The 27580-nt window shown below is 37.0% G+C and overlaps 1 protein-coding gene across 6 annotated transcripts in view; it reads right to left on the reverse strand.

The window, feature by feature from the left end:
• dmd (dystrophin) overlaps positions 1-27580 on the reverse strand; it is a 113308-nt gene that overhangs the window by 16749 nt on the left and 68979 nt on the right. For 4 of the 6 annotated variants that reach the window (XM_081361872.1, XM_081361873.1, XM_081361874.1 and 1 more), the window contains exons 63-73: positions 20192-20253; positions 18153-18227; positions 17096-17297; positions 15609-15694; positions 11607-11764; positions 11164-11330; positions 7972-8083; positions 7673-7809; positions 4749-4787; positions 883-948; positions 435-500 (exon numbers count right to left, since the gene is read on the reverse strand). In XM_081361872.1, the coding sequence (XP_081217998.1) occupies positions 435-500; positions 883-948; positions 4749-4787; positions 7673-7809; positions 7972-8083; positions 11164-11330; positions 11607-11764; positions 15609-15694; positions 17096-17297; positions 18153-18227; positions 20192-20253 (1170 nt within the window). Of the gene's footprint in view, positions 1-434; positions 501-882; positions 949-4748; positions 4788-7672; positions 7810-7971; positions 8084-11163; positions 11331-11606; positions 11765-15608; positions 15695-17095; positions 17298-18152; positions 18228-20191; positions 20254-25591; positions 25895-27580 lie in introns of those variants that run through there. The other 2 variants (XM_081361876.1, XM_081361877.1) reach the window with 1 other exon arrangement.

Here is a 27580-nt window from a genome sequence, read left to right on the forward strand (position 1 = left end):
TGAAAAACACACCAGCTCAATCGGCTTGTGAGAAGTAAGCTGGTCTAAGCACATCCTATTGTTTAAATACCACAAAGAAACTGCAGTATGAGAGCATTTGCATGTAATCGTTTTATTGGGATTTAATATTTAACACGATTTAATATTATTGGTTTATTACTGATATCTAACACTTGAAAATGAAAATGAAAATTAATTTGGAATGACATGAGAGTAAGAAAATAATCTTCCTTTCTGGAGGAACTCTTCCTATAAGAAGTTGCTGCACTTTCATAAAAGGACAGGTTGTTATGCAACCACAAGCATTTAAATGTATGCAGGTGCTCAGACATTTGTGAGTAGATCAGTTTTAGGTTCTTTCACACACTATTACATTCATATACTACGCATATGAATACTATGTACAGTAGAGTGTAAAAGAGATGCAAGCTCACATGCTTTCATTGGGCGATACATTGTCATTCATATATGAGCCATTTCGGTTCTCCATTTCAGCTAGCCTGTGAAAACACAACATCATTCTGTACTCATTCATACACAGCTCATGCAGTTGCTTTCATTCATGTCAGTAAGGCACCACTGTTCCAGCTTACGTGCTTCACATGAACACAAACGCATTTCGTTTGTTACTAAACTCTGCAAGCAACATTCTGATATTATTTATTATTTAAATATTTCTGGTTAAAAAACGAATTTCAAACTCACGGAAATATATTAACCACGTTATAAATGGTACAAAATGTCTACTGGCTGACACATTTGTAGTACCGTTGCACGGTATACACAATCACATTACCCGGCCCTAATGCAATGCAATTAAATATCTCCTAAATATACAGTTACATAGTAACACCAAAATAACCATGCTGAAAAAAGACTCACCTGCTAGCGTAGTGCTCGATGCGTGAGTGGGTGTCGTCATGGGAGAGTTGTGGGGAAGATGACGGCCTACCAGTGACAGAAGAGCAAAGATCAGAAAACACAGATGAACAGGACTAAACTGAACAGGGTTTTCACAGTGATGCCATAGAACAACCATTTCATTTTACCCAAAGAACCTCTTAGTGAACCGTTCTTAAAGGGATAGCTCAACTAAAAATGAAAATTCTGTCAATAATTACTCACCCTCAATGTCATTCCAGACCCGTAAGATTTGCGATCAACACAAAAGATGATATTTTTGATGGAATCTGAGAGCTTTCTTTCCCTTCCTAGACGGCTACGCAACTACCATTTTGACGCTTCAAAAAGTTTATAAAGAGATCATAAAACGAATCCATATGAATCGAGTAGTTTAGTTTTTGGAGGAGTTTTACGATCTCTTTATGAACTTTTTGAAGTGTCAAAGTGGTAGTTGCATAGCCGTCTAGGGAGAGAAAGAAAGCTCTCAGAATGCATCAAAAAGATCATCTTTTGTGTTGAGCGCAATTCTTACGGGTTTTGGACAACGTGAGGGTGAGTGATTATTGACAATTTTCATTTTGGGGTGAACTATCCCTTTAAAAGAACCATTTTTTTGTTCCTAGTGTGGAGAATATTTTATTAATCTAAAGAACCTTTTCCACTATAAAGAGCCTTTTGTGTAATGGAAAAGTTGCATTGATGTTAAAGGCTCTTCATGGAACCATAGATGTCAATAAAGAACCTTTATTTTTAAGAGTGATATTATGGAGGAACAACATTTTATAAACAAAAAATCTACAGTCACTATTAAGACATTTTTCTGATAAAATCAAACATAAGGATATTAAACAATGATATTAAATAGTAATCATGTGGATTTTTATTTTCACCATTATTTTAGGGTGACATACTAGCCGCTTTCCGACCAAGTAGTTACAGGAACTTACTTCTAGGAACTGTCCACTTCTAAACAGCTCTAAGAACTACTCTCCCCCAAACTCGGTTTTGCTGTTTGCGTTCGCACTGGCCAAGTGGCCATAGGAACTGGTAGGAGGGGTAAGGGAGTGACGCAAGCACGGTGACTTTTATTTTGACGGCGCGATGGCCGCGCTGAGAACGCCAGTGCCAACAATGCTCGCATTCTCTGTTTATTAGTTAGCAAGCTGTCTAACAGTACTGTTTAATATGTTATTAGATAGAACTGTTATAGAAAGTAGACAGTATATGAAAAAAAGGTTATTAGCCAATGCCGTGTGGTTGATGTCCAGTGTTGCTAGCTAGGCAGATAAACAATCATGTTTGGCTTGGTCCCCTCAATGTTGCGTTGGATTTTCTCTTCAGCATAAAGGTTTAGAGACCCATCTATCTGTTTTCCATGTTTGTATAGTTAGTTTATGGAGTAAATATATAGGCTATAATCTGTGTGTTTACATTCTAGCTGTTTTAAAAATGGCGGGTGCTGGTGTTCAGCATACGTTCGGTCATCAGCGTACACTAACGTCACGGGTAGTTCCTATAGTGCTGGTTTAGACCCTACTCTGAAGTAGGACCTAAATTAGTTCCTCCAAATGGAGTTCCTAGAACTAAAATCGTTCCTAGTTCCTGCGGTGCGAACACGCCGACATCCGGGTACTATAGCCAATAGGGGTGGGAAAAAAAATCGATATTGCAATATATTGTTGTGCTCTCTGTCGCAATAAATAATCGATACACTAACGCCCAATATCGATATTTTATTACAACACAAAATGATTAATTTACCCGCTGTCAGTGTCACTGTCACTACCCAATATCTACCATTCTGTTTGCGGGGGCGCTGTTAGAGTAAATAGGGGTAAAGTGGCGCAAACAGCGGCCGGTGAAGAACACAAGTTAACTAACAACAACAGAGAATTGCTGAAAAAAAGAGAAGCGAGAAGAATGGCGGAAAACAATAAACAAGTAATAAAAACTCAGTGAGTGTTTTAGCGCAATTTTCTCACGTCATGGGATCACAACACTAAGAGATAGTAAATCTTTTCCTGGATTTTTTTTGTGCGTTCCCGAGATTAGACCTTCCTTAACATAGTACTGCCGAAAACCCGAAGTCTCTAGGTGGTCTGGTTGAGGAGTAGATAGAAGTACAAGATTGGTGCGCACAGACAGAACAGAAATCATGAGTTAACAATCGCAATTTTGTCCGGTGGAAAATTGCGCTAAAAACTAATCAAAGACCCACCCGCTAGTTTCGACTCTAAAGGGTTTTACGAGACAGTCGACGGAAAGGCACTGGATAAAGACTATGCAATCTGCAAGAACTGCTTTGCAAAGATAAAATATAACAGCAACACTACGAATCTGCAAATGCACCTCGTTCGCTACTGACGTTTCAGTATTATGGTTTACACATGTTAATGTTCATGTTGTTTTGTAATGTTCATGCACTTTTATCTGTCTAGATGTACAGTGTTTACATTTAAGACCAGGAGGCAGTGAGTTATTATGCAAATGCATATTTCTTTGCACAATGTTGGAAATGTTGGCATTAATAAATGCATAAAATTTCCTTATTTCCTTATTCCTTCTTTTTCTTTTCAGTCACATATATTGTGATATATCGTTGATGAAATTTCTTCCAATATATTGAATATCGTAGATATCGCGAATCGTGATATTATCATATCGTGGACCACATATCGCCACAGAATTGAATCTTGAGGTACCTGTATCGTCCCACCCCTAATAGCCAATAGTTCTAGGAACTGTGAAAAGGTTCCTCCGGTCGGAAAGCGGCTATTGTCTCTTGAGATGTGCAGTTCATTGCAGCTAATGATTCAGCTCAGTTTAGGCAAAGAAAATAAAATGTTCCCAATATTTTGAGCTGCATTCCTGGTTAAAAAAAAATACATACTACTGTTCAAAAGTTTGGGGTTGGTAGGATTTTTTTCATGTTTTTGAAAGATCCTTATCCTCACTAAGGCTGTATTTATTCGTTTAAAAATAAAGTAAATACAAAAATACATATATTGAAGGAAAAAATAACTATTTCAAAACTAGAAACTCTTTTTAGGATTCTTTAAATACAAAGTAAGTTACTATTTTTTTTTATAAAAATATTTAGTAACATTATACATGTCTTTAAGGTCACTTTTGATCAATTTAATGTGCCGTTGCTAAAGTATTAATTTCTTTAAAAAAAGGAAATAAAAAGAAAAGAACAATCTTGGAGACACCAAAATTTAGAACAGGCATGTACCTGTATGTAACTGAGTTTCACACCCAGCGACTTTAACATTAATGATAACCCTGATTAAAAGAGCACCTTATACCCTAAACCACTGTATCATGTTAATCTTGCAGATGAATGGTAGAAGTCATGGGATGAACACGTTCCAAAATATCTCACAATTCTGATGATGAAAGATGAGTGTTTCATGGAGACTTGTGCATAATTTCACACAGATCAGTAGATGATTTCAACAATGTACTTTAAATGATAAACTATCACAACACCTGTCCAAGTGATTAATTTATGTTTGCTGACCAATATGACACTGGCGCTGACACCCATCTAAGTGAATCATCCAATAGGAACATCATTTACTGAAGTCATTGTAGAAACTTCAGATTAATTTAAAGAGAGTACCAGCCTTTCAAATTTTCATTTCAATTTAAAATACACTCAATTTCAGCCATGTGAATTTGTCAATTCACATATTAACTGTGATGTGAAAATCCTGAATGTTATTTCTAAACTTCTATTCTGCGGATAAATCACCAAACGACACTGTTAGCATCACGTGATCCAGTAAGCAGGTGCTCAATGTGATTTGTGTGTGAGGGTGTTGGTGTGCAGATGTACTCACGGATGGTCAACAGGCCAGAAGTTGATCAGTGTAACAGGACTGCAAGACAAAAAAGATGAGATGATGGACAGGACAAGTAGATGCACTGAAAGCATGATGGTGACATGGTTAAGAAGCACCAAACACACAAACCCACTGATATGACAACACAGTTAAGCATTTTCAGTGGCCAATAACATACACATCACAATCAACTCTCTTCCAAAAAATGTGTTTCTTGAGAAATAGTTTGATTCAACATTGTTTGGTTGTGTGTTGGGGTTGAAATGAAAAAGGAAAAAAGGGATAATGTTAAATAATAATGTGTGTATGCATTTAGCACTGCTTTACAATTAGACCGCACACATTTGCAGCTGCTCCTCTACAGGGGGAAAAATAATTCCACAGCATAAACACTCCTACTGTGAACACGAGCAATGATCAATGCAAACGGTAAAGCAGAAAAAAAACAAGCAAAACTCTTGCAGCTGCAATTTAAGGTTACCAAGAGTTCAGTCAGCTTTATTTGTCTTGTTTAGTGGCATACCAGTTTTATACCGTTTGACTATTTAGTACCGTTTTTATATATGCAAACTGCCCACAAAATAAGAGAAGATAGGTAGTAGGTAAGCTTTGAGAAGGTTAAATTGTTTTATTTCAGAGAGTGTCGGATGGAACTCAGCTTTTTCTCCACGTCAATGTTCGGGAATTTGAAGTAACGTATTCCGTTTAAATGTTTTGCTATGGAATTTTTGGCTGAACAACATCAGCGGCCAAAATGTAGTTGCATTCATAAATTTAGTTCCTTTTTAAATAAATAAAATTAATTATAAAGGTGCTTTAAAATGGCATGAGACAAGCCTTTTCAACTTTTTCACCAAGCAGACGGTCTCTAAGATGTACTTTAAAACAAATTCACACCCTTCAACAATAAGGTCCATGATGTTTTCTGTCGAACTTCAAACGGTCTATTGTAAGCCATGTTTGTATTACTATGCAAAATCATAATGCATAATCTAGGTTTGTTTGTCCAATAAGAAGCACTTGCTGTAAATATAAAACAAAGAAATGTGTCAGTGCTGTTATGGTTAGTTAAAAGTATTAAAAATAGTAACGTCCAAATGGGGGTTTCCGGTAGGACGGGTGAAGGTTTTTGCGCGTTACTGTCTTTCCTTTTACGCAACACAACAAGATCAAATTAAATACATTTTGTCATATGTATTACCTCATTATTTAGTCTCTGACCCGATAAAAGTAATAGGTTTTAATGATATCTGAGCATCATTAAAAGTGAGCGAATGTTTGATTATTATTTTTAACTCTTTAATTATTTACCCGTTCAAATTAGGAAACTATGTCGCTCAGAGGTCCTCACGTCTTCTGTTTAACGCGGGTCTCATGTTCACAAGCCCATCAGTTTAGGTCACCAAACAGAGGTAATTGGTATAGCCCCTATGGAGTTGCATACACTTGAATTTAACTTAACGTTTTACTTCAGTAGAGGTATGGCCACTATTACAGATGTGAGCTGACCAACATTCTCTTATAATAGCTTTGGATTGGCCATGCCATGGTTTCCCACATACACTTATCTAAAGTAACATTAATTATGTTAAATAATTACAAATTAAATCAGAGGTAAGACACACCCACATTTAGACTGGTCAAGCAGCATTTGCTGCTCTAAACGGAAATTCACTTCTTGTCTTTGCAAACCACTTGTACACTTGAATTGACGCCAAATATTAATCGTCACTAATCTGACGCAAAACTTGCGGTAACACACAAATCCGTTTTATCTACTTGGGAAAACATTTTTAGAGTCAGTCAGAATAAAATCAAATGTTTACAATTTATTATGTCAGGTAAATGTATCATGCCAATTTCATAATCAGTTCAAAGATAAAAATACAAAACATCAAATGCTCTGGAATAAAGAGGAAAGATGCGAACCTGACATTAGAAAATACATGATGCAGAGTGTCTTGCACACACTCCGCATCGCAGGCTAATTTGAGCTACAAATCGCCACGAGCCTTCATCATCTCCCTAAATACTCAGACCAAGGCAGAAACCTCTTTTCAAATGTAAACATGAGTTCACAGTGGGAATTTGCATTAATCACCATCCCAGACTTACTGGGGATAGACGTTGATTTACATGGGGGCACACCCACAGCAGTTAACAAGATATCTCTAAACTCTCCACACCTTATTATCTTTTTGGTTTACTTCTGTGGGAATGATACCTTTGTACCAGTCGCACTGAGACATTTCAAATGATACCAAACATGTATAATACTCTATGATAATTATTCACATTAAACCATATAGATTATTGGCTGAATTTTGGTGATCTCAGCATGAGAGAGAAGGAATGGGGGAAGAGGGAAAGAGATGTAGATTAGGATGATTCTGAGGTGAGACTTGCGTCTCGAATGGTGCACAAGAGTGAGTTCAAAAGTTAATTTCCTTTGTTCTCTCAGAGAGTTGCCCTCTCTTCCATTATTAAGTTTAGTTTCCAACACTCGCTTTAAGTGGTAGACCAATCACAACAAAGTGGGCCATCTGACTATTCAGAGCAGATTAGGCTCTCAGAAAGGAGGGGTTTAAAGAGATTGAATCTTCAAACGAACCGTTTCAGACACTTATAAATGAGGTGATGCTGCAATGTATATTATGCGAAAATTAAAGTGTTTTTTGACCTTGGATGCATGTAAATCTATTGTAGGAAACATGCAAAACAAAATTAGGAACCTTTAAAATAGCATAATAGGGGCACTTTAATTTGCTCTTCATAGTATCTAGAGTCGCAGTGTGATGCACACAGTGCTTTTTATAATGAACGGTCCTACCAGCAGTCACGTGTCTACTTAATCAGTAGCTGATGGTAATCCACACAAAGAAGTGAACACATAAATAAATGTAAAAAATCACTGGTCTCACGTCTCCATGTTGTCTCCTTCAAGGATGGTTTGGACAGGGAGGTAACCCATCCGAGGATGCTTGGCAAAATAGCGCTTCGTCCTAAACTTGTTCTTCAACACCTTAGCAAAGTCCCTCACGTCCTCTCCTGACGTCGTCTGAAGTAAAAGGACACAGACACACAAAACGTCATAACCTGCACTTTAATCTTGAAATGTGTTGACTGCTATTTACACCAGAAACTAAATTCTACATGTAATGCAATGGATGCTGTAATCTACAATGTATATGCCAAGCACACACTGATGCAAAAAACCTACCGGTGTGCAATATTCAACCATAGGGTACTGCATCTTGTGACCTTTGGCCACTCTGCCAGAAAAGAAGCAGCTTTGGCAGATATCATAGTTAAAGTGCTTTAAACTTCGGTACCTGTTGAGATCAGACAAACAAACAATAAGATCAGTGTTAAAGTCATTGGCATTTAAAACACCATGGATCCGTAGCGACATGCAAGCAAGATCATTTCCCAGAAAGGTGCAGTTACATCTTGATCCTCCAGGTGGAGATGTTCCCTGTTCTCACCTACTCTTAATAGTGAGCATATTACAGTCTTTGTACATACACTACAAATGTTTTTCCACTGTGATAATAATAAGAAATGTTTCTTGAGCAGCAAATCAGCATATTAGAATGATCTCTGAAGGATCATGTGACACTGAATGATGCCGAAAATCCAGCTTTGCCATCACAGGAACAAATTACATTTTAAATGTTATTCAAATATAACACAGTTCTTTTAATTTGTAATAATATTTTGCAATATTACTGTTTTTATTGTAATTTAGTTTTTCCTGTTTTCTGTTAGCCTTCATGAGGATGCCGACACACTGAATCGTTCTTTGTTTAAAAAGTTCAAAGTTAGTATCAGATTTTATGTTATTACCATGACAAACTATACATCATTATAAAGATTCAAGACTCATGTTTCAGTATTTAACCACTATTTTATTCTGAGAAACTTGTAGTGACAGTTATGTATTAATTTGGCAAGAGTTATGTAATGAAAAAATGAGTCGATACCTTTAATATGAAATATGAGTGTCAGCCACTCCCATTCATTAAAAAAATTCCTGTGCGGTCATCATGAAAGCAACGTTCCTCAGGGCTTTTAGCTCAAAAATGTGCAGATTTAGAGAAATATTGATAGATTCTCATAGGTGTACGTCAGATTTCTATGAGTTTTTAAAGAATTTATACCCAAAATGGGCCGATGTAATACTCTGAATACTCTGATGTACTGTGTTTTCAATACACACTGGCAGCCTGAGGGCGCCCTATGCACATTTAGTCCATCTATGGAACACATGAAGAGAACTTTCCAGGAACTCCCTGACATAAACAAAGCTTCCAGAGATGGCTGTAACATGCAGATAAAGATGATTTGAAAACAATAAACATGATTGCAACGATATATGATTTATCTGTATTCTTCGAGCCATGTCAGGTATTTTCATAATGATAGATTATATTTATAATGTAATGCTAATCGATATAGACTATCATCGTGCAGAATACTATAAAATAATATATTTTCTGTCTGATTTTTTTTATCTGAAGCCAAATCAGGTCACATAAGGTTATTTAAAACACTCGACTAGCGTTATAGTTTGCGTAAGTTTGGAGCAAAAAACATGGTTTTAATCTCATAAATTGTCGTGTACTGATGGTGTGCTAAGCCAACATGCTAGCTAGCCCTAAGATGCACCTGCCACCTAGCTGTTATTTTTATGAAAAATTTTAAATAAAAAAGCTTACTGAAATGTTGTTGTTTTTTCTCAAGAGGGGCATTTGATACAGTTTCAAATGTGAAGTGAGAACTTTGATAAAATAAATTAGAGATTGAAACAGCTTGAATAGCCAGTCGTTGGTAATTATAATGAAAACAAAAGAAAATAATATTTAGAGCCATAACCAGGCCAGAGAGGTGTGAATGTGTGCATGTGGAGACTGAGACTGAATGGGGCTGAATGCACCACAAAACAATTGAGACAGTAGACTAAACGGATGCTTAGAAGATGACAATAAACATCAGTTTGCATTTTAGAGTCTAATCAAAATAAAGTCATAGACATGATCTTGAAAAAGATTTAACTAAATACAGAGTTTTAGACTTATCTTCAGATTTTAAATATAACATGGTCAGACCTGGCTTTAGCTGTAGTGCATTTCTAGATTGATATAATGCCAACTTAAATTTTTTTTCCATGAAGATATTTCATAAAAAATCATTTCTAATAACTTTACAAAACTTTGACAATAATGAATTCTAAATTTACAATAAACTGCCAAGTGTCAGCTTTCAAATGAGATCATACTTGTGGTTTTAGTGCAAAGGGTTCATGAACTGTATCTGTTTTAGTTTGGGTACGCCATTCCTGGGGATTTTTCAAAAGTGGGGTTTGCTGGCTAACATGTAAACGTTTTTTTTAGAACACTAAAAACTTTTTAATAGAAGTGTAAGACATGGGTTTTGAATGACATTAATGAGATTTTGAACGACAGGTTGAGTTAATAAAGTTTTCTTATTTTGGCACGAGATCAAAAATGACCCTATTTTTTCCTTAATCTCTCCTACAACTTTTCTCTTCTGCTTACGAAACTAGAGGCACAGAGAGGAAAGAATAATATTATAGTCATAGACTAAAATCCCTGATTGCAAAGGATAAAACAGACAAAAGTCCTGTTCCACAATATTTCTCACAGAAAATCAATGGGACAAGATAAGTGAAAAATGTCTTTAAACATTTGTGTCAGTTTATGTCAGTATTTTTTTTTTGGGGAATTTAAACTTTATATTTAAGTGCTACAAAAATGAATGATGCAAACTTGCGCTATAAATCAGTGGTTTTGCTAGATTTTGCATTGGAACCAAGTGGTGACTCAACACAGCAAATTGTACAATATATCCTTAAAATCATTCCCCGAAATGTATTAATGACTAAACTCTTTACATGATATAATATGAATAGGAAAACTGAACATTTTGTTAATAAACAACATCAGAAGTGTGATTTTTCAGCCTAACACATACAACAACACAAGGCAAAACTTAGTATAAGTATTAGACAGATTATCAAGCAACAGAATATAAAAGAAGACAGAGTCAGACCTGAGCCAAAAAAATCTCTTTTGAAAGTAGTACACCAACAAATAAGAGCAGGAAGAAAGTAAACAGGGTCAACTTTGATATCGTGTAGACTTTAAAGTCAAATATAAAAAAAAACACTAAAAGTAGGACTGTGTTCTCCCACCAATAAAAACTCTAACAGAATAGAATAAACACTGCAGTTTTTTGAGCCTCAAAACACAGACAAAGGTCTTCTTTATCAACGTCTGCCTTGAAGTTTGGTGCAATGCTTAAAAATTCACAAAAAAAGTGCTGAGACTTTTAAAGCACCTGAGGCAAAATCAGTCATTCTGAATAATAGCACTAAAGAAAAGGTCCATACCTGAAGCCAATAATAGGACATTCCTTACAAATGTTGCATTTAGCCTGGTGTTTTGCTGTCTCAGCGGCCGCCACACGGTGAAGGACAGGAAGCCAAACCATCGACTGAGGTTCTAAACGCATCCAGTCCAAGAAGACTGAAGCTTCTAGCTCTGGTTTGTTATTGGCCTTCATATCAGAGCAAAAGAAAAATAAAACTGATGAAAACACTGAATAGACTGAGGAAATGTACAGAGTTGTAGAGGCTTTTGAAAGAACATTTGTGAAAAATTGGAATTCATTTAAAGGACCAAATGAAATTATGGAAGTTTCTTATTGAACAGGACATAATTAGGGTCACCTGTACCACTATTTTGAAAAGAAAAGAAAAATGCCACAAAATTGCATATTCTACATGGCTGCTTTAACGTAATCTGTTCATGAATGTAGACGATGGGTACTTACAAACTGAAAGCAGCTGCGCACACTGGGCTCGATATTGCTCCCTCCGAAAGATGCCACCTCACCCAGCTGTCTGGGGATCTGAATGGCGTCGTGCAGAAGGAGGCCGAGGCGCCGCTGGTCACAGAAGCCTGTGGCACTGGCCACCTCTCTGAATAAAACTAGAGTGCAAGAGGAAATAATGAGCAAAACTGGTAACAGGGACAGAGTCAAAACCATCATATTTTGATAAACAAAAAAAAAAAAAAAAAAAAACACTGAAACATCCAAAATATTTTTTCCTTACCAAAAAATCTTACCAACCCCTAAGTTTAGAATGGTCTGCTGTGCTCTTTCTAGGTGTTTCTAGGTGAGTAAACATTTATTTTTGAGCAGGTAATGCGAAATACCCGGCTAAGTGTATGGATAAATAAGCAGATAACCTCATCTTTAAGTTCCAAAAATGGAGATAACTTTCAGGGTAAATAGCCATAGCAACATAAGGGGCTTTCACACTGGCTAGTTCAAGGAACTTAATTCTAGGAACTATCCACCAGGGTGGTTCCCCGAGAACTAATGGTTCCCTTGGAAGGTTAAGAGGCCCATCTATCACTGTTTTCCATGTTCGTAGAGTAAGTTTGTGGAGTAAATATAAAGGCTATAATCTGTGTGTTTACACAGCTCTTTTTTTTAAATGGCAGGTGCTGGTGTTTTGCGTGCGTTCGGCCAATCAGTGTACACTTACATCACGGATAGTTCCTATAGTGCTGGTTTAGACCCTAACTCTGAAGTAGAAGGTAATTTAGTTCCTCCAAAAGGAGTTCCTAGAACTAAAATTGTTCCTAGTTTCTGCTGCGCGAACACGCCAAATCCGGGTACATCCACCAATATTTCTAGGAACTATAGGGGCTTTCGCACTGAATTTCACAGTGAATTTACATCACTCTGAAGTGACGTAAGCCACGCTTGTTGTTGTGACTTTTATTTTGACGGCGCGGCAGACCTTTTTTTTGACGCCGCTGAGAACGCCAGAGCATGAGCTCACAATGCTCGCATTATACGTGTTTATTAGTTTACGATCTGTCTAACATTCCTGTCTAATACGTTATTATATAGAACTGTTATACATAGAAAGTAGACGGTAATGAAAAGGTATTAGCGTATGCCGTGTGGTTGATGTCCAGTGTTGCTATCTGAGCCAGTTATGTAGTACTCGAGTCCGGTCTCGAGACCGATTTCTGCTTTCTCGTACTCGACTCGGACTTGTTCCTTCAAAGACTCGGTCTTGACTCGGACTCGACCCTTCAAAGACTCGGTCTTGACTCGGACTCGGCATAGGCGGTCTCGTCCCCATCACTAGTCCACTAGAATACATACCACTAGAAAATTTTAATTTGCTCTGCATGTCCTAACTATGATTAAAAAAGTCAGGGTGGGCTTAACATGTTGATGACAGAGCAGCACTGTTGAAGCAGTTTAGAAAAATAGGCAGAAGATGATGCATGTGGTAGGGATTTTTTTAATGATAGTAAAAGCATAGTCCATATTAAGACGTTAAGACTGCTCCTCTAAACAATTCCCAATCTAGCTTAGTCTGTAGGCCTAACTGTTGATTATTAACTGGGGTGATATTAAATCATGAATATGAAAACTGACATGTTTTTATGGTCTTGGTCTCGACTCCTAAAGACTCGGTCTCGACTCGGACTTGCTTCCTCAAAGACTCGGTCTCGACTCGGACTTGTTTCCTCAAAGACTCGGTCTTGACTCAGACTCGACTGAATTTGAAAACCAACGGACTCGGTCTCAACTCGGACTCGACCCTTCAAAGACTCGGTCTTGACTCAGACTCTGCATAGGCGGTCTCGTCCCCATCACTAATCTGAGCAGAAATAATCATGTTTCGCTTGGTCTCCTCAAAGTTGCGTTGGATTTTCTCCTCAGCGTAAAGGTTAGGCCCATCTATCACTGTTTTCCATGTTCGTAGAGTTAGTTTCTGGAGTAACTATATAGGCTATAATCTGTGTGCGTACAGCCTTATAAAAAAAAAAATACGGGAGCTACTAGTGTTTCACATGCGTTTGGCCAATCAGCGCACACTAACGTCACGGATAGTTCCTACAGTGCTGGTTTAGACCCTACTCTGAAGTAGGAGCTAAATTAGTTCCTCCAAAAGGAGTTCCTAGAACTAAAATCGTTCCTAGTTCCTGCTGTGCGAACACTCCAAAATCCGTGAACTTCCGACAATATTTCTAGGAACTATGAAAAGGTTCCTCTGGTGCAAAAGCCCCTTTACTCTTTGAACATAACCTGCTCTATAGATTGCACAACTGCCCAGTAGTCCCCATGCAATAAGAATGTAAATCGCCATTAAAGGGTTACTTCAGGATTTAGCATTAAGCTTTGTATTAGTAGAAAACCTGTAGTATTTTCGAATTACCGTGCTTTCCCCCCTCATATCCCCCTGAGACGAGAGATTTATGTATTTTTTGTCTGGAAAAAATCCTCCGATGGCGCAAAAATCGTTATTTTGCGTCATCGGAGGATTTTCTGCCCAGAGGCTAAAGACTACAGCCAGTAGGAGGAGCTGTTCCGCATGTTTTCAACCCGCCCATAGAGGGATCTCACTCACAGAATGTACACAGTTTCAGCCGTCTTTCTTTGGAAAGTAAGTTAACAGGCTCTTGTTCTGTGAAGAAAGCTGAGTAGTAGGGGTTACCATCCTCCTTTTCCCAGACTTGTCCGGCGGGCGAGATCGTTCAAAATGTCCGCGATTCGGCTTTTGCTTTCTGCAGTCGCCATTCATTGTTTACATGCACACCTTTTGTTTCAATCTAACTGAATTCATTCCGATTGGTGAATCTGAATTTAGTGTTTACATGAACGCTAAACAAGTGATCGGTTGATGTGCGTTTTAACATTGCTAAGAAAATTCCCGCTCTTCCGTGAGAGATACGAGACCGGCGCGTCTCAGAAATGACCGGCCTCGCGTCGTTCTCCCGCGGCCGTCAGCCTCGTCCTGCTCGCTCGCCACAGTAAACATAATGAATAGCGACTGTAGAACGCAAAAGCCGAATCCCGGACATTTTGGGCGATTTCGAAATCCAGGGCAAACTCGTCACGGAGACACACTAGTAGCCTAACCTTGTTGTTTTCAACTGCGCTCTCTTACCGGTAGGCGTGGCTTGGGAGTGGCCTCCTAGGGCAGCGAAGCAAGTGCATTCTGGGAGGAGTTGTCTTTCATCCACATAAGCCAAAAATACATTTTCTGGCTTTTCTCAGTCTAGAAAGCTCCAAATTAAAAAATTTCTTCACATTTCTTCTACATAAATGACCTATTTTAAATACACATTAATCTTTCCAGAGGTGAAGTATCCCTTTAAGCAAAATAAGAAAGAAAAAAAATCCACTTGTCTGAGAAAGTGGTAACGGCAGTACGAATTGACGGCGATATATATGACCTTTTAAGGTAATCAGCTAACCAAGCTAGTTCTTTTTATTGTTATAATTTTATTCAATTTAAATACCAAAATGTTAGTGAGAAGAATAAGAAAAATAAAACAAACTTTTTAACATCGGTCATGCTCCTCTTTGGTCGTTCCTTTGAAGGTATCTTTAGTACAACAGCTCTATATTTATCAAAGCACGTACAAAAGACCTGAACCAGAAGAGATGCAAACTGTTTTATAGAATACGGAAGTTTGTTTTGCATAAACCCCATTAACCAAGAGTTCATGGTGTGATGGTAAGTTAACCTTGATTTCTGGAAAACCCCCAGCTGTTGCACTATACTGTGTGCTAGATTTACTCTAAAAGAGCAAACTCCAAAGCTTTACAACAGTGTTTACAGCAGTGCTATTAACAACTAAACAATGACAACATACTACTAGACACTGCCAACACCTGAGAGAGCTGTAAACTGCTAGTAGTACATTTTCTGTAAACCAAACAAATATCTTGGTTCTAATTACGACATGGAGACAAAATAGAAGAGAGGAAACGCATAAGACAAGCAGAAAAACTTACATCTGTACTTATCTTCAAGGTGAGCTTTGCACAAACAGATTATTCCTGTTTTGAAAGATAGGGTACGAATCTTGCCAGCTCGTCCTCTGCGGGGAAAAAATAAAATAACAAGGTGACAAATGACTAAAGCAAGACCGTCAATCGCTCTTTTTTAAATCTTTTTTGCAGATAACAGTCAAGATCAGGAACAAAATAATTCTAGATGTTTCTGTACCATACACTGGTAAAATGTACAGTTTCTTTTATAAAACAAAGAATTTCTTCTAAATGTGTTTTTAATGTTTAACCTTTAAAATCAAATTTAAGACTTTAAGACCTTTTTAAAGTCTTGGACAAATAAAAATCCCAGTTTTACTTAAAACTACTTAAATACTTAGGCTGGGGTGCACATTTAACTTTAATGTTGACACATGATTTAATGTTGTTTATATTAGCAAAACATGTTTGAAACTATGTAAACTATATGTAAAACATGTTTTATTTATTAAATATGTACTGAAATTTAATAAATTAATAGCATTTGTTATGTCTTAAATAAATTCAAATCAAAATGAAAGGCCGAAATATATCTAGACTCTTATTTTGAAATGTCTATGCTTTACAACTTCCAGTTGCTCAATCAAAAAGATTAGGAAGATAAAATACGCATGCATACAACTATCTACAGCATATTACAATTTAAACACAATAAAGTTAACATTAGGGGTGTAATAAAGTATCAATAAAGCAATCAAGAAAAGTATTTATATTGCAATACAAAATGCAACAATATGTATTATGTATTGTTCACCCAAAATGAAAGTTAAGACAATTTAATTTAGCCACAAATATGGTAAACCCAAAAGGCCACATATTTGTACTTCCATGTTTACGAATTATTATAAATAATAAATGTAAAAAATACATTATTTAATAAAAATACTATATTTAAAATGTTTTAAATATATGTAGTCAGGGACAAAGTTTTATTAATCTTATGTTATAACAATATTTATATTAGGGCGTACCACAATTCCATTTTTTTCGTCCTCAAATTTAAAATTAGAATACTTTTTAAGTACCCAGTGTAACCCTGACGACTGGATTTCTTCATCCCATCTTCTGAGAAAAACATTGCTTTGCAAGACAATCAAGGTAAAAAAAACAGGCGTAGAATGAAAAGACCTCCAACGTTTTTCTCTCAGTTTACTTTGGGGGAAAGACAGGGGTCTTCTGTGGAATCTACCACCTCCATGTACAAACACTGCATGATTTATGGCTCAGTGTGATCCTACTGAGAAACATGCTGAGAACAATTGAGTCCGACTCCTTGATTCTCTCTGACTCATGTGTTCTAATATTTAAAGGATTAGTTAATCCCACATTTGAAATTCTTTCATCATTTACTTGCACTTGTGTTGTTCCAACCACATATGACCTGCTTTCAATAATTGAACTATTCCATAACATCTTAAACACGCAAAGCAACAACAAAAAGTGAAACGTACGTATCATAAACGTTGAGCAGCCAGTTGAGACACATGTCCACGCAGAGAGGCACGTTGACCAGGCTGCTGTGCTGCTGCTCCAGACGGTCGTAGATGCTGGTCAGACAGTTGATCACCTGCATGATGTCCATGAATTGCTCATTCTGTTTCAGATTGTGCTGCTCAAAGGCCTCACAGGCCGCAGACATGCCCAGAAGATCCACTGTGTACAGAAAAATGCAAAATTTGATAAAGTGCTCTGATAACAAACATTTTAAAGGTGGCTGTCATAAAAACGTGTTTTTATGACGGAATAATTCAAATATATTAAATAAGCTCCTCTCTAGAGGTCAATTTTCTAGCTAACTAGCGAGTTTATGGACATTGAATGGCTTTCCTGAGGTAAACATGACGTGGCAGTGTTTCCAAGCTGTTTTATTGACATCCTTCAAATCTTTAAACAAATGAGTGATTACATGAGACAATACTTTCAAAAAGTTGTACTGTACCTTTCAACATACCTTCTGATGTTCATTCATATTTATTTATTTTAGGGATGTACCGACATAAAGATTTAGGCCGATGCCGATATTTGAAAGCCGATAAATCTAAATCCAAATTCTTATATAAAATTTTGATTACAAAATCAAGCCTGAACACAAAAAAACAAAAGTCTCACCATTAAAATGAGAACTGAGTAAAAAACCATAGAAGTTATAGTGCACCACCACGCACGGTGGAGTTTCATTCATCTCAGCAGGGTCAGGGTTTGGAAGCAGTAACAGACCGTACCGTTTGCTTTAGGAAACCCTGTTGTGTAATCAAATGTGTGAGAAACTAGTCATTCTAAAAATAATTTTTTCTTTTCTTTATTATTTACAACTTATTATGAAATCTGACGGAGATAGAAGCAAATTTTAACCCTTTCCTCTTCACAAAATGTTTCTCTGAGACATGGTTTGAGCCTAAATAAAGACTTTTTAAGATTATTGTCATGAGTAGCATGAATGTTCAGAAAAAAACTAAAAACAGATTAACAGGGTTGTGTGATTGCAAAGAGTAAGTTGTGTGAACTCACAGCAGAGAGCTTTCTGCATTCGTCTGAGCTTCATTGCCGTCCTGTATGCAGAGAATCGTACGTTGTTGAGATCCGCTGTTTAGCACGAGAAAATGGGACATGTTCATTTTAGCAAACTGTTCATGCAACATTTCATTACTGTCACAGTAAAACCTCTCATCTCTGCATCTGACAATTTCTCATTTTGATCTTATTTGTTGGGATCTGAAAAACAGGCAGCAAAGACATCAAGCTAGTATCATCCAATTAGTCTTTTCCATTTTTAATCCATTGATCAACAAACAATCTGAAATTTGACTTAAGGGCAATTACACTACAGCTGAATGCAACAGATGAATGAAAATGTGAGAGATGTAACAACTTCATAGCAAGGTTGTGCTATATGGCTAAAAAAAATTGTTACAGCTTTTCAACAGTTGATCTACGCATATTTATATAACAATAGAATTATGTATACATTTTATGTATTACATGAATCATTACTTTACAGACACTATTGCCAGGTTTAAATGTACATTAAAACTAGGGTTGTGCCGATGGACGATATCATCGTCCATCGTGATGGCTGACCGACATCACGATGGAGAGCCACTATCGTGATGCCACGCCCCCCACCCTGTCAGACCAGCCCAGTCTCACGGCAGTTCGTTTTCGTGTGTACACCAGTGGTTGGGAACCTATGGCTCGTGTGGCTCGCAAGGTCTCTCACCCTTTACCAACAAACGATAAAAAAAAATGAAGACGTGTGTGTTCAGTGCTGTTCGCGAGTGTCACGAGTCACCACAGTAATCAACCAAACGCTTACGTTTCTGTGGTAACCTAACAGTTACAGCTCCTGCACTGGGATTCAAGCAGAACAGCTTGTTTAAGGTGATGGCGAAATTCATTTTAAAACAGCAATGAAAATGTAAAAGTAGGCTTTATAAACTTTAATATATCCTTTTATTGAAACGGGTGCTTTGCTGTGCAAAGAGAAACATTTCACCCGTTGGCCGCTGGTACTTTCACTTTTGCCGCAGAGACCTTTATGTCATAAATGTATCGTTGATAATCCGCACAGATTTCAGTTGACGATTATGTAAAGTTCATAACAAAACATTAATGAGAAAGAAAAGAGCAGGATGTGCTATTGAAAAGAAATATTAAAAGCACGATAAGTCGCGAAAGAGAACTGAATTCTACTGACAGGATGGTGCGCGCGCGCTCCGAGCGCAACATGGTCAAGTAGTCTTTGTCTTCGGTTGCGCGCCTGAACGGCCAAATAAACATAGAAATATTTCAAAATGCCAAGCCGAGTATTCCCGTGGCGTAAACACAGTAGATGTAAGTAGCTACAATGTGCACTATCCCTGTCTCTTAATGTGCACTATCCCTGTCTCTTCGTGATCGTCAGCACCCCCCCCCCCCGACGATATCATCGTCCATCGCGATGTTTTACTGTAAACATCGTCAACTGCCAATTTAGGGGACATCGCCCAACCCTAATTAAAACCGTTAAAAGTTTGGCTACATTAATTCGATAAAAAAATACAGTAAGAACTGTGAAATTTAGTTAGAATTTAAAATACTTGCATTGTATTTTAATATATTTTAAAATGTAATTTATTCCTTATTCCTGTGATCAAAACTGAATTTTCAGCATCATTACTCCAGTCTTCAGTGTCACATGCTTGGTCATTCTTCAGAAATCATTCTAATATGCTGCTTTGCTGCTCAAGAGATTTCTTATTTTCAATGTTTAAAAAAATTTTTTTCAGTATTTAAAGTCACTTTTTAACAATTTAATGAATCCTTGCTGAATAATTACTGCATTCCTTTAAAAAAAAAAAAAAACTTAACTGTGGTGTGCTGTAGTGTATATATTCATTTGTTATCACAAAGACATTTTAATACACAGTAAAATGCCACATGAAGACCTCCATTAACATTTTTAGCACCATCTTTGGAAAGTCACCAGCAAGATCATCATGAACATGCTATTAATATTCAATACATCATCCAGCACTACTTCATGCACATCAGACTTGAATCAGGCCTACCTAATGACTGGTACAGTTCTGCCATCTTTGGGTGGTCCCAACATGTTGTTTGGGTCTGGTGACTGAAAGAAAAGAGAATGTGAATTACAATCAGCAGTACCTCTCTCTGAAAAACATGCTTTATAAAGGCACTTTTCCACTGCATGGTACGGCTCACTTTTGGGGGGTTTGGTACCTGGTACTTTTTTAAGTACAACCTCCAAGCAAACAGTACCGATACTAAAATGCGACGTGTAAACACTGCAGATCACTGATTGGTCAGAGAGAATCGTCACTACCAGCGACATTTGATTTGTGACACGAGACACCAAACCCGCAAGATTTAAATAGTCAGCAACAGCCACCGCAGTATCATTTGTTCGCACGACTTTTTTAAACGACTGTCGCACGCAACTTGAAAAAAGAAATGGCTGTATCGTGGTCAGTGGACTAGATGGAGGCGCAACTTTAACGATCAGTCTATAATCCCACACACTTTGAAGCGGTACTAAACTGCAGTGGATAAAGCAAACCGAGCCGAGTCGTACCACGCAGTGGAAAAGCGTCATAATAAATACATACCAAAAGCCAACAAAAGGCACTACAACATCCATAAATATGTTTATGACTCATATTTAGTGCCCGAGATAGTGTCATCCTCCATCTAAAGTTATATAGATTATGACAGTGATAAAGTGTGGTGGACAAGCCTTGAGTCTTTTTACATCCAACAATAAATCTTTGTAGTCCTCAAACTCAAGAATAGTTCAGTTATGTTCTTCAAATAAAGGTCATTTTCAAAAGATACTTAAGCACATTTAACACATCCGTTAAAGTAGAACTATCACGCCAATGACATCATGACGGTAACAATATGTTAGACATGCTGTCTATGATAACACGTCTCATTTAAAAGAACAGTTCAAAGGTGAACATTCAGTCATTTAATGATCCTTATATTGTTTCAAACCTGTGTGAATATTTAGTTGAAGACAGAACATACTTTTTACAAGGTTGGCCTGGCCTGGCTATTATTTTGAGTATGATGGAATAAAAAAAAAATGGGGCTCTAAAAAAGGCAACATTAAACATAACCCCAATTCCAGAAAAGTTGGGACATTGTAAAATGTAATAAAATCAAGAATCTGTGATTTGTTCACCCTCTTTAACCTTTATTTAACTGAGAAAAGTACAAAGAAAAGATTTCCAATGTTTTCACTGGCCAAATTAATTGTATTTTGTAAATATGCAACACACTCCAAAAAAGTTGGGACAGAGGCTAAATAAAAGTGAAAAGATTATAGAGTATCCAAGTTAAATATCCATTTTTACTTTTTACACTCTAACTTATCCCATTTAATAGTGTTCCTGCTGCATGTGGATTTGGCAGTGACTCATAATATTTTAAAACTCTAGTCTAGCTGGTGGGGCTTAAACCACCAAAAGCTTGTTTCTGCCAAAAACCCATCTTGCAACTCTGATATTTTACATGAATAAATATTTTAGAGTCCATTGTTTAGATCAGTGATTCCAAACCCGGGGGTCGCCTAACTCACTCTAGTTTTTAGATTACAAGTAGGGATGAAAAATTGACCGGTTGGAGGATAAACCACGATACAATTCCTGATGGTTAGTCTAACAGTTTAACATTTGAATCATCATTTGATTAACAGGATTTGAAAAACTCATGGCAGATACCGTCTAGCTTTAATCAAAGTTAGCAGCAGGCACAGCATGCAGCTTGAGTTTCATTTTGTGTGAAAACATGGAGGAAAGAAGCGAGGTTTTACAACCTTTACAACCGAGTGCTGAGGGAAATGTTCCATAAGCGCCATCTACTGATTTACATTTTCATTCACACTGTCTGCGGTATTTGTTTGTGTAAAATAAGACCAAATTTTGATGCGCTAAGTCAATTTTAACCGGTTGATTAAAACTAAGCTAATGTGTTATAGACAATTTTGTCTAACCCCGTTTCTTTAAAATGGTTTAAAGGCTGAAATGTGAGGTTTATCATTTTATAAATCTTTTTATCAATACCTTATTTGAACATGGTTGATGCTAGTAGATAACGTTATGTTGCAAGTCACACAACCAACACTCTTGTTCATTTAAAATACAGCTGTCGTTGTTAATGTAATTATTTTAATGTTTCTGATGTTATTGCATTTATTAAAAACCAGACAACTGATTTTGTAATCCCTGTCAGTAAATAAAATGTGTTTCTGCTAGTGTGTTTTGGCGTCACGGTTTTGAATTTTAGAAAAAAGCACTGGTTTAGATCCTACATGTGACCATGGGAGACGTTTTGAGCATCTAAGTTGTTGTACTGGGTCCTCTTCACTTGAATCTTAAAAGAAGGGAGTCAATTTCTACATTCAGAACAGTGCCTGACTGTTTTGTTACAATGGCTCTAAATGAATCCATTAGTGGAAATGCAATTTACACTACTGAGATGCCTTGTTTTGAAGTGTTGCTATGGGCCAGGATGTTTGTGATTTTGGGCTTAAGCCAGCCAAGTGGCTCTGCAGAATTCTAATAAGGTGGAGAAACTTCAAAACTATAAATTATACCCAGCTCCTACAGTGTTAAAGCAGGAAAAAACACCAAAAAAAAAATTTGATGAAAGTGAACTTTCATGCATTTTTTCTTCCAAAAGAAAAGGTCAGAGGGGTCAAAATGAAAGAACTTTAAAAGGAGTTGTGGAAAACATCAGTAGCTCTGAAATGCAAACATTATGGGGTGGAACCATACAGACAAAAAAGCACCATGGTTATACCAATGCCATTTACCATGGGACTGCCAGAGGATTTGTTTTGCTAGGGGTGTTAATCAGCTAACTTGGAACAGGTTTAAAAGAACTGTTTTCTATATTAATATATTTAAAAATATAATTAAAAGCTAAATTTTCAGCATCATTACTCCAGTCTTCAGTGTCACGTGACCAGGGTCCGAAATTAACACCCGCCAAGCGCCAAATGCGGGTAGATTTTCCGTTTGGCGAGTATATCTCAAAAGGCTATCCGCCACAGTGGCGGGTGAATGTTCATACCAAAATAATAAAATTGTCAGCGCGCACGCGCTCTTCTGCCTCCTAAGAACAAGCAGAGTGAGTGAGAGAGAGAGAGAGAGAGAGAGAGAGAGAGAGAGAGAGAGAGAGAGAGAGAGAGAGAGAGAGAGAGAGAGTGAGCCCCGGCCGCGTGCGCGCACTCACTATTCAGAGCGGACAAGCGTCAAGCTTCCCCGTACTTTTTGACAAGCGTCCTTGACAGGGCGGCCAGAGCTTCTTTGTAGCTCAAGTCGGCGGCGGTGTGTACGTACAGTTAACGCTCTATCTGTTGACGGCGCTGAGGAAAAAGGATATGTGAAGCTCCCGCCACTGGAAGAAGCGGTCGCCGCCCATTTGTGTCCTGCTCATCAAAGCCGTGCAGAGCGTCTTCAGCACTCGCGGATCGTGCATACTCCGCCGCTGGCCAGGCTGCTTCTGCTTTACACACCATGCATGGCCGTTCTTTTCTCGATAAAATTAGTTTTCTCATAGCGTTTGCAACGCAATACTCGTTCCCTTATCTCTCAGGGAACCGAGGTTACGTAAGTAACTTAGCCGAGTACGTTCTGCCTTCCCTTCCAGTCAGGAAACAAAACTGACAAAAAAAAAAAAAAATTATTTCACCCCAATGAGAGTAATATTTCATATATTTCTCTCATTTTGATCAATATATATATATATATATATATATATATATATATATATATATATATATATATATATATATATATATATATATAATTTTTTTTTTTTTATTATTATTATACATTTCAAATTTTGCTCTGGACAATTTTTTATGTTTGTATTCAACATAATATGCCTACCTTATTATCTCAATTAAAAGTACTGAAATAAATGTATATGTGACAAAAAAAGGGGCTGTTTATTATTTTGGCCGGTAAAAAATATGCTTGGCTGGTGGATTTTTTCATCTACCAGTCCCCGTGGCAGGTGAGCCAAAAAGTTAATTTCGGACCCTGCACGTGACCCTTCAGAAATCTTTCTAATATGCTGGTGCTAATATGCTTGGTGCTCAAGAAACATATCTTATTATTAGCAATGTTGAAACAATATATTATTGTGGAAACTGATTATTTTATGGTAAGTTCGAAAGAACAGCAATTAACAATGCAACAAATCTTTAAGGTAACTTTAGTTCAATTTAAAGCATCTCCAAATAAAAACACTAAAAAGCATTATTAATTCTGAATTAAACTAATAAAATATTTTACAGTGTAAAAAATTACATGATCAATAAGTTATGACAACATATTTTTCTACATTGCTTTAACTCACCAAAATAAGTTAAACAATTTTCAACTTTAAGTTATATATTCAACTCATTTAAGTCAGCTTAATGTAATTTAGGTTGAAATGACTTAAACATAATTTTTGCATATATATAAATATAAATAAACACACAAAGAAAAACAACAACATGATTTGATATGAGTCAACAAAATCAAATTAATTACAATTTAAGAAGTCATATATATATATATATATATATATTTTTTTTTTTTTTTTTTTTTTTTTTTTTTTTTAGAAGGTGTGGTCTTTGATATCAAAAAGTTTGAAAACACGCACAGAATTTCTGGGCATCACAAGCAGCTCACTATAGGCTTTGAGACACAGTCAGTATCTGGCAGCGCCCTCTAGGTTCAGGTAGTCTCAGTAAAGCATGCCAATGGCCTGATGGCAAATTTCCCACAGAGAACACCATACCTGCACATCTCAAGGCACTGCATGAGCGGAAGTACAGCAGTAATGTGGGTTTGGACAAGAAAAAGGAATGCCCACCTACATGCATGAACGCATCTAACAGCACAGTGTACCCACACAAACACGCTTCACGCAGACACCTCTAATTGTGGCTCTTGGTTATGGTTGAATGCAAACGCAGCCGTAAGTATGTGGTTAAAACCAAAACAGTTATCTTCTGTGTGGTATAACGTTAATGTTAACTTATGGGAAGCGCACGAATATGGAGGATCCTTAAGGCCAAGCCTTGTTATCAATATAAGGATTTCGATCAAATATACCTCTAAAAACAAATGACAATATGAACGCCACGTTAGGTTTATCAGTCGGCATGCTGCAAGAAGGGCACAGTAGATGCATCAGGAACTATCGATGTGTTTGGCATTAGAAAAATAAACAAATCAAGCGCTGAACTGGCATGTCGCTAAAAGACGTGGACATTCCCGGCTGCACTGGCTCCTTGTAAAAACCGAACAAGCACCTGCTAGGCTGTAAGGAAAACCAGCTAGGAAAAGAAGCAGCGACTATACGGCAGATGGACGAATGCAAAACTCCTTCGGCGTCCTCTACTCGCAAGAGCCGACATTTATTCGTGTTAGCATTGCACTTACTTTCTCAAGTTCTCCCTCATCTTGCCTCTTAATAATCGCCGAATCCAACGTGTTTTGTTTTTTAAAATCCCAAATGTTGTTTGGGGCGAATCACCTCCGCGGTGTTCCCTCTCTACAGGGGAAAAAGCATCCGACTTCCCTGCGATCTCCCTCCGCCAGAGCGGCTCAGACGAGGCGGAGCTTTTCCTCCTGCTCCCTTCCCCCTCCAACTCTCTCTCTCTCCCTTACTTACTTACTTACAGGAGGTGCTTCAAAGCCTAGCATACCACCTACCTAGACCGCATTTTACGACGACATCGCTTGCGTGCGATTCGAGCATTTTGTGGAAATCGTTTAAATGTCCGATTGAAAAAAATAAAAATAAAAAAGAAATTCCTAAAATGCTGGAATGAAATGTTCTAAAGTGTTCTTATGCTTAAACAATCGATTCTACGTTCGAATTCGAAAGTGCCTATGTGATTCGCCAAGTTGTAAACGTTCGAACGTTTAAACCGATATTCTGAACTTGATGGTGCCCAAAAATGCTCAGTCAACTGTTTAAATCAATCATGCGAACGTTCTAATGACTGCTAGTCGGACGTTTGAACTGTGGTCGCCAAATTGTTCATATAACGTTCGAACTCTCCCGTTTTAAAAAAAGCTTAAACCGATCGCCAATGATGCTCAAAAATGCTCAATCAACCTTTAAAGTCCACTGGAGGATGGTTGATGAAAATGCTCGAATCAAACATTCGAACGTTCCGATTATTTCCATTGCTCAAATCAAACGTTCGAACGTGTCAACCATAGACTGTAAAACAAATAGTGTTATTTTTTTAATCAATTTTTTTCAATCAAACGGTAGAAAAAAAAAGTTCACCTAATGGTCAAAATGCTCGAATTAAATGTGGGATGCTTAAAAAAGTGAATCCAACATTAGATTGATGCAAAGAAACAAAACAAAAACAATTCATATCTAGATAGGCAGCTCACTAGGTTTTGAGACACAGCCGCTTAGTGTGAAAATGACCAATATTTACTGTTTTGTTGGGAAGGGCTAGATTGGTTATTCCCTGACAAAAGCTGCATGCTGCCATAGTGCAGGAATCTCATTTTATGAGGCTTACATTTTGCATAAATTTAAAATAAATCGTGATCAACATAATCTGCAATAATTTGCTTAGTTTATTAGATGGGCTGAAGTTATGAAGTTAATGACTAAAAACCCATAAAAAGTTTATGGGTAAAATAGATCACTAGTGTAGACTACATGTATAAATGTCAACCATACAGGAATCAAACAGTATATTTCATATAAATTAGTAAATGAACTACTGATCTGTTAAGCATTAATGTTTGTTGATAACTTAGTAATGAAAGTTATTATTAAGCGAAACCCTTTATTGTCCTGCAGCTTATCATATGCAATAGGCTGGAAATAACAAATTCTAGTGCCATCTGACTGAAAGTATTGCTCTGCTTGACCAGCATTAATGGCATTCATAATCTATGACAGCATCATTAAGAGTCAGTTCTCTCCTATGGAGTCAGATTAATGCACTGCCATGAGCATAAATGCAGCTCTGACTGTATATGAAGCTTGTGCACATACTTTAGAGATTACATTTTAGATTTTGAGGATGAAATCGATTTTGAGCCACAAAAGCGATGAAACAACTAAACTGGAATGACTATTATAATATACAGTATATATCACTGGAAAAAAATGTTGTAGGTTTTTTGGTGTCGGTGACTATTTTCAATCAGAAAGTGCAATTTCACAAATAATTACAAAGAAACGGCAAGTAAAACACTGATTTAAAATTAAATAGTATTTTTTTTGTAAAATAATAATCTGTTTTCTTTTTTATTTAAAAAAATAAAATGTTTTCAGTGTCTAAGCAAAATGTAGACACCCAAATAGGGTAGAGTTTTGATAAGCCACACCACTTGTGTGTGTAAATTGTCTTCTTGGCAAAGAAAAATTATATAGAGGTGAATGTAATTTTC

This window comes from Scardinius erythrophthalmus (assembly GCF_964197995.2).
Source record: "Scardinius erythrophthalmus genome assembly, chromosome: 3".
NCBI classification, from domain to species: domain Eukaryota; kingdom Metazoa; phylum Chordata; class Actinopteri; order Cypriniformes; family Leuciscidae; genus Scardinius; species Scardinius erythrophthalmus.